Raw genomic sequence first — 12121 nt, 5'->3', positions numbered from 1 at the left:
AAACAGGTAGGTAATTGCAGAAATATTTCAGTGAATGGAAGATCAAAGACCATGCAGTTGTAAATGACATGGTGCATTTTCTTCTGGAGGACACCAAAAGTAGTAGGGTTGGAAGTAGGAAGAGCAGTGTGGGTGGTTGAGCCCAAGAAAGTCGTTGGAAATGAGCTTGTTTTGGTTGAGGTCTGAGCAGTAAAATGACCACATAGATAAATATTCATCTATAGCACTTTATGTAATCCATTTTATTGTCATTCGGGACCCAAGGGAGGAATTGGAACATTGGGATTGCTGGGTTTTGGCACAGTGGAGAGTAGCATCTACCTGCGTGAGCTCAGGAGACGTGTATTATGACATGCATTATTTGTGAATTTTCATCTTTATCTTCTAGAACTCAAATCTCATTGGCTTGTAATTATCTAGTTTTAAATATTAAAAATTCATTACACCTCAAAGATTATCAGGAGTTTTTCTTTAGCTATGTACATACAACTAAATGAGTGATGTGAGTGATCTGTACCAACAAATAAAATAGCTGTTGCTTTTCTCACTTTTTTCAGGTAACAGCTGTTGGTGTTCACATATGCTAGTTCTGTTTTACTGGCAGGCAGGGGGATGATAGTGTGGTGGTTGAGTTCATAATAGAAACCTCAATTTTATATAGATTCTCCATTTACATGGAATTCGACTTTGCAAATCAAAACACTTTTGGAAAAAGAAAATTGGTTGAGAAGATGCCATTCTATCTGTCAACTCATGTCAATGCAGAGATTGCATTCTCAAGGAGTTTATATACATTTTTAAGCAGAAGTCCCAGTCATGAAACCATGTTAGATAGTAGCACTTCAATCAGTTGATGCTTTATTTGTGCTTCGGGGTACAGGGAAGTGGGTGACTGGTGGGGAAACAGTGAAGCAATTCTCTGCACAGCGTGTTCCTTGAGGTAATGGGAAGGGAGAGAAAAATGACTGCTAAAAGTCATAATGTGGGTGTAAATTCATTTTTGTGAAAATATACATTTTTTAAAAATAGGCTTTGTTAAAACTGCTTCTGTTTTGTTAGAGTCTTGCATGCTGGAAAAGCAGCAGTATATCATCGACCAAGAAGTTGTCGTGAAATTACACATGTGTTAACAGAAAACAGGAATTACACAATGGAGAAGCTGAAAAATGTATACAAAGCACCTTACTTTCCTGTAGAGTACATTGGCCAATTCATATTGGAGGTAACCTACCACTGTTTTTAAAAAGCTTGTTGTTGCAAGAGAGGTAGGTAACGTGTGTTAGCTGAGAGAAACTGGTCTTCAGAGACTGCTGTGCGACTAAGCTAGTTGCATTGCGAAATCTTATAACATTCAAATTCTATGTAAAGCAAGTTTTGTGGATGCTTTTCACAAGGACATAACGATTTCTGGTAAATACAGCTGTTAATCTTTATTCTTTGCACCAATTGGATGGGGTGGGGTAGTGCTATGACGGCAGACATGAAAGTTCACTTGTTTATCGTGACTTTAGACTTGAAACTTACCACTAACATTTGGATACAAATAACACAATTGTTTTCTTTGCAATTTGTTCTCAAACCTTTTGTTAAAACCTGATTATATAAAAGGGGAGAATGAGTTTCTTCCATCAATAGTTGAAACCCTGTCCCCTGCAAAACAACTTGTTTGGAAGATTGCCTATTTGCAGCATTCAATATTTTACATTTCTAGACTGCTGTCTGAATATGGAAAATTTGCAGCATCCTTTCACATAATTAAAGGCTTGACTCTTGAGCTAAATAGTTTACTATTCTACTTCTGTAGTCCTGAGTTTCCAAGATTTATTTTTAATGGTGTGTTTTGCAGAAATTAGGATTGTTCTGAGTGCAATTATTTAAAATGGAGAAACAATAGGGAGATAAGAATACAACTTCGTAATTGGGAGTTCCCCTCCAAGTCAATCACCATCCTGACTTGGAAATATATCGCCATTCCTTCACTGTTGCCAGGCCAAAATCCTGGAACTCCCTCCCTAACAGCACTGCATGTGTACCTACAGTAGTCATGATGTGGAGATGCCGGCGTTGGACTGGGGTAAACACAGTAAGAGTTTTAACAACACAAGGTTAAAGTGTTAAACTTTAACCTGGTGTTGTTAAAACTCTTACTGTGTGTACCTACAGCACAGGGACTGCAGTGGTTCAAGAAGGCAGTTCACCACCACCTTCTCGAGCAACTAGGGGTGGGCAATAAATGCCTAGCCAGTGATGCCCACATCCCGTAAATGAATTTTAAAAAGGAACTGAATTCTCTTCTAAATTGTTTAGTATTAGCATAAAAATTAAACATTGTATTGATTTTTATCTATCCAATTTGCTTGATTCTTTAAGCTCTGTCAAGATCTAACGTTCATCATTCAAATGAATCACCTGATTTGTGAATAATTTCTAAACCAGAAGTATCAGTCTCAACTGATGGAAGACTGCTTTGGATAGTTTTTATTAAATCTGGTGACAATGTTGGGGCACTGCAACTGACAGTTTTTAACTGCATTTGCTTTCAAATGTTTATAGTCTAAAGCTTTCATGCCAAGTTTCAAGGAGCAGAAAGAAACAAAATTAAGCATGCTGACTAGTATTTGTTACTATAAACAGATAATGGAAAACGTATTTTCTGAGCACAGCAAGATGCAATGTAATGTGGGAGATGTGATTATTGATAATTTAGTGGTGAATTCTATACCCAAGTTATAGCTTAACAGATATAAAGGTAGTTAACCCCTCCCATTTTGGCGGGGAGTGGGATAGTGCTGGGTGATAAACAATAGAAATGTCATCTTATATTTCTATATATGTTTAAATTCTGAGTTACCCAGTCAAGATGAATGCTGTGGTATGTTTCTGCAATAAAATTGATGATCTGATGACAAGTTGGAACAACAGAAGCTTGGCTCTACCTAATTATGATAGTCTAAGGTATAACTTTTATGCATGATATGAGATAATGGATGTTGCTGGCTTTTGTTCAGTTCACAAGTAAGCCCCTGTATTTAGACTTTCCAATTCTCCTGCAGAATTATGTTGTTTTTCAAGCCTGACCTTTTTTTTTCAATTCATTCTTGGGCTATGATCGTGGCTGGCACTTATTGAAAGCCCACACTTAATCGTCCAAACATTGGGCTTCTGATACCAGGCTCCCAGAATTGGAAATAAAACCATTATAAAATATTCAGTTACAAAGCTGTTTTTACAATCTAATTTACATCATTGCATGTTGCCATTTGTTGTTTTTAATTGTGTGACAATACTATGCATTTACAAAATGTGTTTGGGTCATATTTCTTGTGCAGGACCTGTTTTAGCAATTTGTTTTATTATCAGTGCTGTTTTGTCTGCATCTGGCAGTCCTGTTGTTACTGCAGCAGTATAATTAATCTTAATTGCTAAAATGTTTGTTTTTAATCTGAGATAATGCAGTGTTATTATTTTAGTGCTTTCCCCTGGGGTTTTTCAGAGTAGGGCTTGATTAGGTTTTGACAGGGAAAGTCAGGTCACTAGGCAGGCTAGGATCATAGAGAGGAAAACAAACTCAGTTGCTTTTTGGGTGCTTCCTGTCTCTGAGATTATGATCTGCCAGAAACTAGATGTCTTTCTCAGAAGTGTTGCTGTTTGAAGATATATCCTTCACTGGAAATTGCTGTAAGAGAGTCAGAAGGCAGCTTTCTTTTTGTATCTGTCCAGAGGGGTTAAAAGGCTGACAATCTAGCATCCACATGAGCATGTCTGTTTTTGGTGCCAACTGGTTCTGAAATAGGATTTCTGTCTATGGCGTTAATGCTTAAATTGGAACAATAGAGATGGATAATTGTTTTTTTTTAAAGTCTATATTTTTGTCATGATTAAGTATTTTACTTGGTAAAAGTTAATCTAATTCTTTGTCATATTCTAACTGTATTCTTAGTTTGTTTTAATAAAACTTCTTAGTGGGTTGATCGAATCATACCTAGAGCGAGACACCTTATGCTTGCCATACTGCCAAAATCAAAAATGGTTAGGGCCATAGAAACTAGAAGCAGGAGTAGGCCATTTGGCCCTTTGAACCTGCCCAGCCATTCAGTTTGATCATGCTGATCATCAAGGTCAATATCCTCAATTCCCACACTCCCCTGCCCCCCAGGTCATCTTCCAGCATTCTAGACTCTGGAACAGGTCCCTGCAGATTGGAGGGTAGCTAATGTCACTCCAATATTCAAAAAGGGAGGTAGAGAGGAAACAGGGAATTATAAACCAGTAAGCTTAACATCGGTATTGGGGAACATTTTCGAATCTATTATCAAGGACGTTATAACAGCATTTAGAAAGCAATGGCAGGATCATACAGAGTCAGCATGGATTTATGAAGGGGGAATCATGCTTGAATTCTTTAAAGATGTAACTAGTAGAGTTGACGAGGGGGAGCCAGTCGATATGGTATATTTGGACTTTCAGAAAGCATTTGGCAAAGTTCTGCATAAAAGATTATCGTGCAAGATTAAAGTGCATGGGATTTGGGGAAGTGTATTGAGATGGATAGAAAACTGGTTGGCAGAGAGGAAACAAAGAGTAGGAATTAATGGGTGCTTTTCAAATTGGAGTGCCACAGGACCCCAGCTATTCATTATATATTAATGATTTGGATGAGGGAACAAAATTTAACATTTCAAAGTTTGCAGAACACAGTTAGAATATGACAAAAAGAATTAGATTAACTTTTACCAAGTAAAATACCCATCCAAGTTGGGTGGGGGGGGGTGAACTGTGACGAGGATGCAGAGATCTTTCAGAATAATCTGGACATGTTGGGTGAGTGGGCAAATCAATGGCAGATGCAGTATAATGTGGATAAATGTGAGGTTATTCACTTTGGAAGCAAAAACAAGGCGGCAGATTACTACCTGAATGGGTGGCACGGTAGCACAGTGGTTAGCACTGCTGCTTCACAGCTCCAGGGACCTGGCTTCGATTCCCGGCCTGGGCACTGTCTGTGTGGAGTTTGCACATTCTCCTCGTGTCTGCGTGGGTTTCCTCCAGGTGCTCCGGTTTCCTCCCACAGTCCAAAGATGTGCGGGTTAGGTTGATTGGCCCGTGCTAAAATTGCCCCTTAGTGTCCTGAGATAGGTAGGAAATTAGGGATTAGCGGGTAAATGTGTAGGGATATGGGGGTAGGGCCTGAGTGGGATTGTGGTCGGTGCAGACTCGATGGGCCAAATGGCCTCTTTCTGCACTGCAGGGTTTCTATGATTCTGAATGGCTGTAAGTTGGGAGAGGGGAGTGTGCAGCAGGACCTGGGTGTTCTTGTGCACCAGTCACTGAAGGTAAGCATGCAGGTGCAGCAGGCGGTAAAGAAGACAAATTACATGTTGACCTTCATTGCAAGAGGTTTTGAGTACAAGAGCAGGGATGTGTTGTTGCAATTATGCAGGGCCTTGGTGAGGCCACACCTAGAGTATTGTGTGCAGTTTTGGCCTCCTTTTCTGAGGAAGAATGTTAATGCTCTCGAGGGAGTGCAGCGAAGGTTTACCAGGCTAATTCCAGAGATGGTGGGACTGATGTATGAGGAGAGATTGACTAGGTTTGGATTGTTTTTGCTGGAGTTCAGACGAATGAGGGGTGATCTCATAAAGACTTATCAAATTCTAACAGGACTAGACAGGGTAGATGCAGGGAGAATCTTCCCGATGGTGGGGGAGTCCAGAACCAGGGGTCAGACTCTGAGGATTCAGGGTAGACCATTTAGGACAGAGATGAGGAGACATTTCTTCATCCAGAGTGGTGAGGCTATGGAATTCATTACCACAGGAAGTAGTTGATGCCAAAACATTGAATGTATTAAACAGGTGGCTTGATGTAGCACTTGGGGCGAATGGGATCAAAGGTTATGGGGAAAAAGCAGAATTAGGCTATTGAGATGGACGATCAGCATGATCGTAATGAATGACGGAGAAGGCTTGAAGGGCCAGAATGGCCTCCTCCTGCTCCTATCGTCTATGTTACACAGTCTGTTCCTATGTGATATTATTGCTTTCCAAGTGAATTGTTTTGAACTAGCAATTGTAACAACTGATTTGCAGTGAGATTTATTTTTAGACCCAGGTCATCTCAACCTCTGAAGTCAAAGCTGTTTGGATGTATGCTTTTATTCATAGGAATAAGACCTACTTATAGTAAGCATGGTGTAAACATTGTTGGGGCGGGGGGTTGTTTTAAAACCAGAACTTAAGTTAATAGGCTCAAGTGTTGTAATTTGCTACCACCAGTTTGTATGGCAGTTTCTAGATTTGCAATAATTCAAATTTTGATTTGCAGCCTCTTTGTTCTAAAAGGACTGATGAGGACGTTAAGATCTCCTATATGAATATTCTGGATGTTGCTCACATTTCCTCAAGTTCTTTCCTGGATTCAACATTGGGTGTTACACAAATCCTGCCGCCAAATACTGTTTATTTCCAGGAAATGAAATCCCAGAAATCCTCTACCTTTGCATCAGATATCCAGAGTGATGCATTTAAATGCAGACTTCAGATGTGCCTCAGTTTACCTGAGGTAAGGGAACAAAATTTCTCGTGCTGTAGTGTCTCAATCATGTTTTATTTTTTCAAAAACCATTCACCTGTTATAATGGCTTCAAAATTTTAAGAGGTACAGTGACAGTACTTTTAGATGCTTTTCTTTTTATCTATAGGCCATACGAAGCAATTATGTACCATCAGGTATAGGATGCTGTTTATATACATCAACTATGAAACACCATCCGGTATGCTGATTTTTTTTTTGAATTTGTGCAGTGAATATTACAAACTTGTGGGGTTCTATAATATCTTGTAATACAATTTTTAAATTAAAAATAGAAATACTGACTGTTTGTACTGGAGTGGGCCCTTAATCTCTCTTATTTCATCAGAAGATGACAACTCTAAAGCATATATGTTAGCATAGAAATTAAGCACCTGAAGTTTCCCATCAGGGTTTCTGTTGATTTAATCCTTAGATAACATCCACAATGTCTCACCTATTTTGATGTTTCTGTGAGAGGGGTGAGATGAGATTCAACAGGTGTCTGTGCTCTTTATGCTCCAGTGATCAATTAGGAGAGAGTAAAAATATCTTGATCTGTGCATCTTGCATCCGCTACACTTCCCGCTGCCTCTGAAAAGCAGCCAGCATAATTACGGACCCCACGCACCCTGGGCATACTCTTCTTCCTCCTCCTTCCGTCAGGAAAAAGACAAAAGAGTAGGGATTGTGTACCAGCAGACTCGAGAACAGCTTCTTCCCTGCTGCCATCAGACTTTTGAATAGACCTACCCTCTATTAAATTGATCTTTCTCTACACCCGAGCTATGACTGTAACACTACATTCTGCACTCTCTCATTTCCTTCTCCCCTATGTACTCTGAATGGTATGCTTTGTCTGCATAGCACACAAGAAACAATGCTTTTCACTGTATACCAATACATAGGACAATAATAAATCGAACTAAAATTACATTCTAAAATTTCTAAAATGTTGAATTTTGAGTAAGATAAGAATAAAATGTAACTTCACACTAAACCATTTAGTGTCCACGGTTTTGGGTGCCTCGTTAAATAAAGCACATTTAAGCCATTGCACACAGGGTAGTGTTCAGGATCAAAAACACTGGCAAGATTTTGTAATCTGTGACGAAGCAATTTGGCTTACCACTGACCTCAAAGCTGCCCACAAAGATCTAGCAATCTTGGTGGTGTAGGGTTCACTTTTTTCGAGATTAATTTTACTTTGGTGCTAAGTCAAGGGGATCTCCAGGCATTCAATAATTCAGAAAACATCATCAAGCAGGGTGGAGAGTCAGCCACATTGTTCCTGTATGATAACTCTTTGAAATACACTGATATCTCTCCCTTAAGATAGCAAAGTGACAAAAAAGAAATTTGAGTTTAATTTTTTTAATCATAACAGAAAAAAATTGACATAACACAAATGCAAAATTAGTTTGAGGGCCAGAGCAATTGCTTAATAATAGTTAGGACTTAATATGCCATTTTAAAAACCCAAGTACACCTCATGAGCAAGGCATAACTTTTTCAGGGAATGTTTAACAGTGAAGTTGCAAAGTAAAAAAGGAAGTTCCCATCATTGTGATTTTTAAAATTGCTATCTACAGGACTTCACACATCTCTCACTGACAGTAATTTCTGGACTTATACATTTAACTGTATCTGTGCAGACACTTGAGATTGCAGTTTCACAGGATAATGATAGTGAATGCTGACAGTTTCACTGTCATTACAACTGCAAAATCCAGCTCAATAATTTGAAGACAGTCTTGAAATATTGGGACTGTTTCCAGTGGAGCAGAGAAGGCTAAGAGGAAATTTAATAATTTCTAATGTTATAAAAAGGGTTTTGATAAAGTAAATAGAAAAGACTATTTCATCTGGGAATCGATGTTGAAAACTTTAATTTTAAATTAATGTAAACATTTAAATATTTTATCAGAATGAGAGATGTTGGGGGGAGGGAAAACTACTTTATGCTGAGTTGGTAACTGGATGATACATAAAACAATTTAAACTAAATAGGGGGAAAACTGCTATTACAACATTTCTAATTCTGTGAATTTGACTTTTTTTAAGATGTCCACAGCATCCTTTTATTCATAACTTGTCTGATGAATCAAAAAATTTGATTTCATAGCATCATAGCCTTTTATTGACCTATATTAGTTTTTTTTTCAAAGACCCAGTTACTACCACTCCCCTGTCTTTTCTTTATTATCCCACTTTTAGTATGTATCCAATTTCCTTTTGGAAGTACCACTGAATCTGTTTCTGCCACCCTTTACAGATCATTCGAGATCATAATTCCCTGCATTTTTCTCCCTCGTGTTGCCTCTGCTTCCTTTGCCAATTTGCCTTAAATCTGTGTCCTCTAGTACTAGAAATGGTCATTTCTTATTTGGCCCATCAAAAGTCTTCTTCAAATCTCCCCCTCCTGAAGAGAAAACCCCCAGTTTCTGTAGTCTCTCCAAGCAACTGAATTCTTTCAATTCTTTACCATTCTAGTAAATCTCCTCTGTGCCTTCTCTAAAACTTTGATATTCTTCCGACAGTTTGGGCATGGTACACCAACTGGGGCCTAGTGATACATATGGGTTTAGCATAACATCTTGCTGCTTTTTATAAAGCGAAGGATTCCATATGCCTTTAACAATTCATCTTGACACTTTCAAAGACTTGTGTACTTACACTGCCATGTCATTCTGTTCCTGCTCTCCACAAAAATAGTACAACTGAACTAACTTTGTCTGTCTTAATTCCTCGTACACTGCCCTATCTCAAATTCCATCTACCACGTGTCTGCCCACTTCAACCGTCTGTTGTCTCCTCACTGTTTACTGCACTTCAGAGATTTGTCATCTGCAAACTAAAAAGTCATGCCCTATGTACCCAATTATTAATGTACATACCAAGAAGAGCAGTGGTCCCAACACTGACCCCTGGAAGACACAACTGCAAACTTCCCTCGAATCTGAGAAGAATTGTTTGCTACTCTCCCTGACACGGATATTGGGCTGACTGGTCAGTAACTGCCAGGTTTATCCCTGCCCTGTTTTCAATGGGGGCAAGGGGGAACATTTGCCATCCTCAAGCCCTTTGACATCATTCACATTTCTGAAGAGGATTGGAAGATTTGTGGCCAGAGAATCTACAATTTCCATTTCTCTTTTAGTGGACTAGACTGGATACAATCCAACTATGACCTCTGCATCCAAAAGAGAATCTCCTTCTTTGTTCTCTAACTGGCTTAACCTTTCTTTTGACTATCCCCTTACTATTTTTATGTTTATAAAAGACCTTGGCCGGAGTTCTCCCAAAAATAATAAACACACAACATGCAGGAAAAAGGGAATATTGTTTTTTGGGTGTGCTTGCCAGAGCAAATCTCCGACACTCTGAGCATTGCAGAATGCTTCAGCATGAGTAGGGGTGGGGCCTACTCCCGCCCAAGAGGCTGGCAGCATAGTGCTGAGGGGGTCACTGTGTTGATCTGTCAGAGCGGAGATTGCGCATGTGCAGTGAGCCCCCATCACCGGCCTCCTAAATGCTGGCCAACCCCGCAACCCCCCTGATCGCTGACCTCCTGGACCCCCCACTCCAATGACCAGTCCTGATCACCACCCCCCTCCCTCTCCCAGTGATCTGATTGCAGAGTGGCAGGGGCTGTGCCAGGTTGGCACTGCTCAAGATGCACTCTTCCCCCCCCCCCCCCCTCCCAGTGGGGGGCCTCAGTGGCTTCTGTTCCCTCCAGCCGGGTCAGGGTGCCTGTTCCCCTTTAATTGCGAGCAGTTGGGAACCACTCCTGGTGGATATGCTAGCGGACTCGGAGAATCCTGTCTCGGGCCTAATCATATTGATTATGTTTTTTTTTTAAAAAGCGGCTGGGAGACTCAACCGGCGTAACAGCAGCGCAGCAGTTTCTGTTTTTGTGTTATCAGTTTTATGATCCCAGCTATACTGGATAAGCCTGCTAACTGTTAGGATCTGACTTGATGAATCATAATCATTTAAAGATTGTAATGTGTGGAAGCACCAAGGGTAAGGAAATAAGCAGCGAGGCTCCCAAGATTAAATTGAAACACCAAAACAATCTTTGCCATACAAAGCAAATACAAGCTATATTAACAAAATGGGTGAGCAATATGAGCTTCTACCAATCCAACAGACCTGGCCCAGCTTAACCTTTTTACTGTGGTTTTTGCTCCAATAGGCTTTTAAATGTAGTCATACTCTGGGAGGCAGTTTCTTTTTCTTTTAGTCTGGCTGCATAGGTCACAGCTTGGGTTAAGGTATATTCCTAATATGACCACCTGGTCCAAATCTAGGCATCACCAACATTCACATGCCACTACTCGCCACCTACAAGTCGACATTCCCTTGGCCTCTATTCCTCAGGTGGACTTTTCTCCTCAGAACCACTTATCTTATGCTCTAGAATCACTATTTTCCTGTCTAAAGATCTAGACATGAGCTCTCTGATTAAACACAATAGACTGAATGTCTGCAGCCTTCGGGTCGACTCCTTTTACGCTTGCTTTTTTTCTTGGAATCAACAAAACCACCAGTTTTCTTTCTGGATCATAGCTCCATCCTCAGCAATTTTCTTCATAGCAACCTCAGGGCTTCCTTGCTTCTAAAAGCCCTTCAGCTGAATTAAAAGTTCAAGCATAGCTTATAAATACATACACAGGCCTACTGAACCACACCAAGAGTAAACAATCCCCAACTCTCCTGAAACTGAAACCAACACTCTACATTCTTTACCTTTTAATATTCACAGTCGAGGCAATTTTAATAAAGCTGACTTATTTTTATATTCTCATGCTCCTTTTTAGTTCATTTTTAGTTCTTCTGTCCATTTTTTGCATTTGGCTTGTTTCTTGATTGAATTCAACCTCCCATAGCATCCCTGATTTTATTCGCTCCACCATTGTTGGTTGTGCCTTCAGTTGCTGAGGCCCTAAACTTTGGAGTTCCCTCCTTAAACCTGTCTGCTTCTATACCATTCTTTCTCCTTTAAGATAGTGAGAAAACATGCCTCTTTGACCAAGCTTTTGGTTACCTGCCTTAAAATTTCCTCGTGGCTCAATATAATTTTGTTTTGTAATACCTCTGAAGTGACTGGGAACATTTTAATATGTTAAAGGCACTAAGTAAATCCAAGTTGTTGAATTGTAAAGCTGCCATTTATCACTGGTTTATTTTGATCTCATTCAACAGTCATCCAGTAAGCTCAAACTTTGCAGCGCCTTTTCCTCTTTCTTGGGAATGTCTCGTCTACCTAAACTGTCTCTTTCTGAATCATAGAGTCCTTCAGTGCAGAAGGAGGCTATTCGGCCCATCAAGTCTGCACCAACCACAATCCCACCCAGGCCCTATCCCCATAACCCCATGCATTTACCCTAGCTAGCCCCCCGACACTAAGGAGCAATTTAGCATGGCTAATCCACCTAACCTGCACATCACTGATTACAGTTTAATTAGTTTATGCACAAACCCTGGCTGCGGTGGAAGTTATTGTAGATGAAGACCTCGATGGATTGAAGAAGTCAGACTGCCATGT

General features: G+C 40.0%; 1 protein-coding gene across 6 annotated transcripts in view; it reads left to right on the top strand.

Annotated features, from left to right (window-relative positions):
• The window catches only part of slf1 (SMC5/6 complex localization factor 1), a 69422-nt gene that overhangs the window by 18095 nt on the left and 39206 nt on the right, over positions 1 to 12121 (top strand). For all 6 annotated transcript variants that reach the window (XM_078214779.1, XM_078214780.1, XM_078214782.1 and 3 more), the window contains 3 exons: positions 1060 to 1222; positions 6325 to 6561; positions 6701 to 6772. In XM_078214779.1, the coding sequence (XP_078070905.1) occupies positions 1060 to 1222; positions 6325 to 6561; positions 6701 to 6772 (472 nt within the window). The remainder of the gene's footprint in view (positions 1 to 1059; positions 1223 to 6324; positions 6562 to 6700; positions 6773 to 12121) is intronic.

This window comes from Mustelus asterias, chromosome 6 (assembly GCF_964213995.1).
Source record: "Mustelus asterias chromosome 6, sMusAst1.hap1.1, whole genome shotgun sequence".
Taxonomy (NCBI): Eukaryota; Metazoa; Chordata; class Chondrichthyes; order Carcharhiniformes; family Triakidae; genus Mustelus; species Mustelus asterias.
This window is presented reverse-complemented; position numbering and strand designations above follow the sequence as displayed.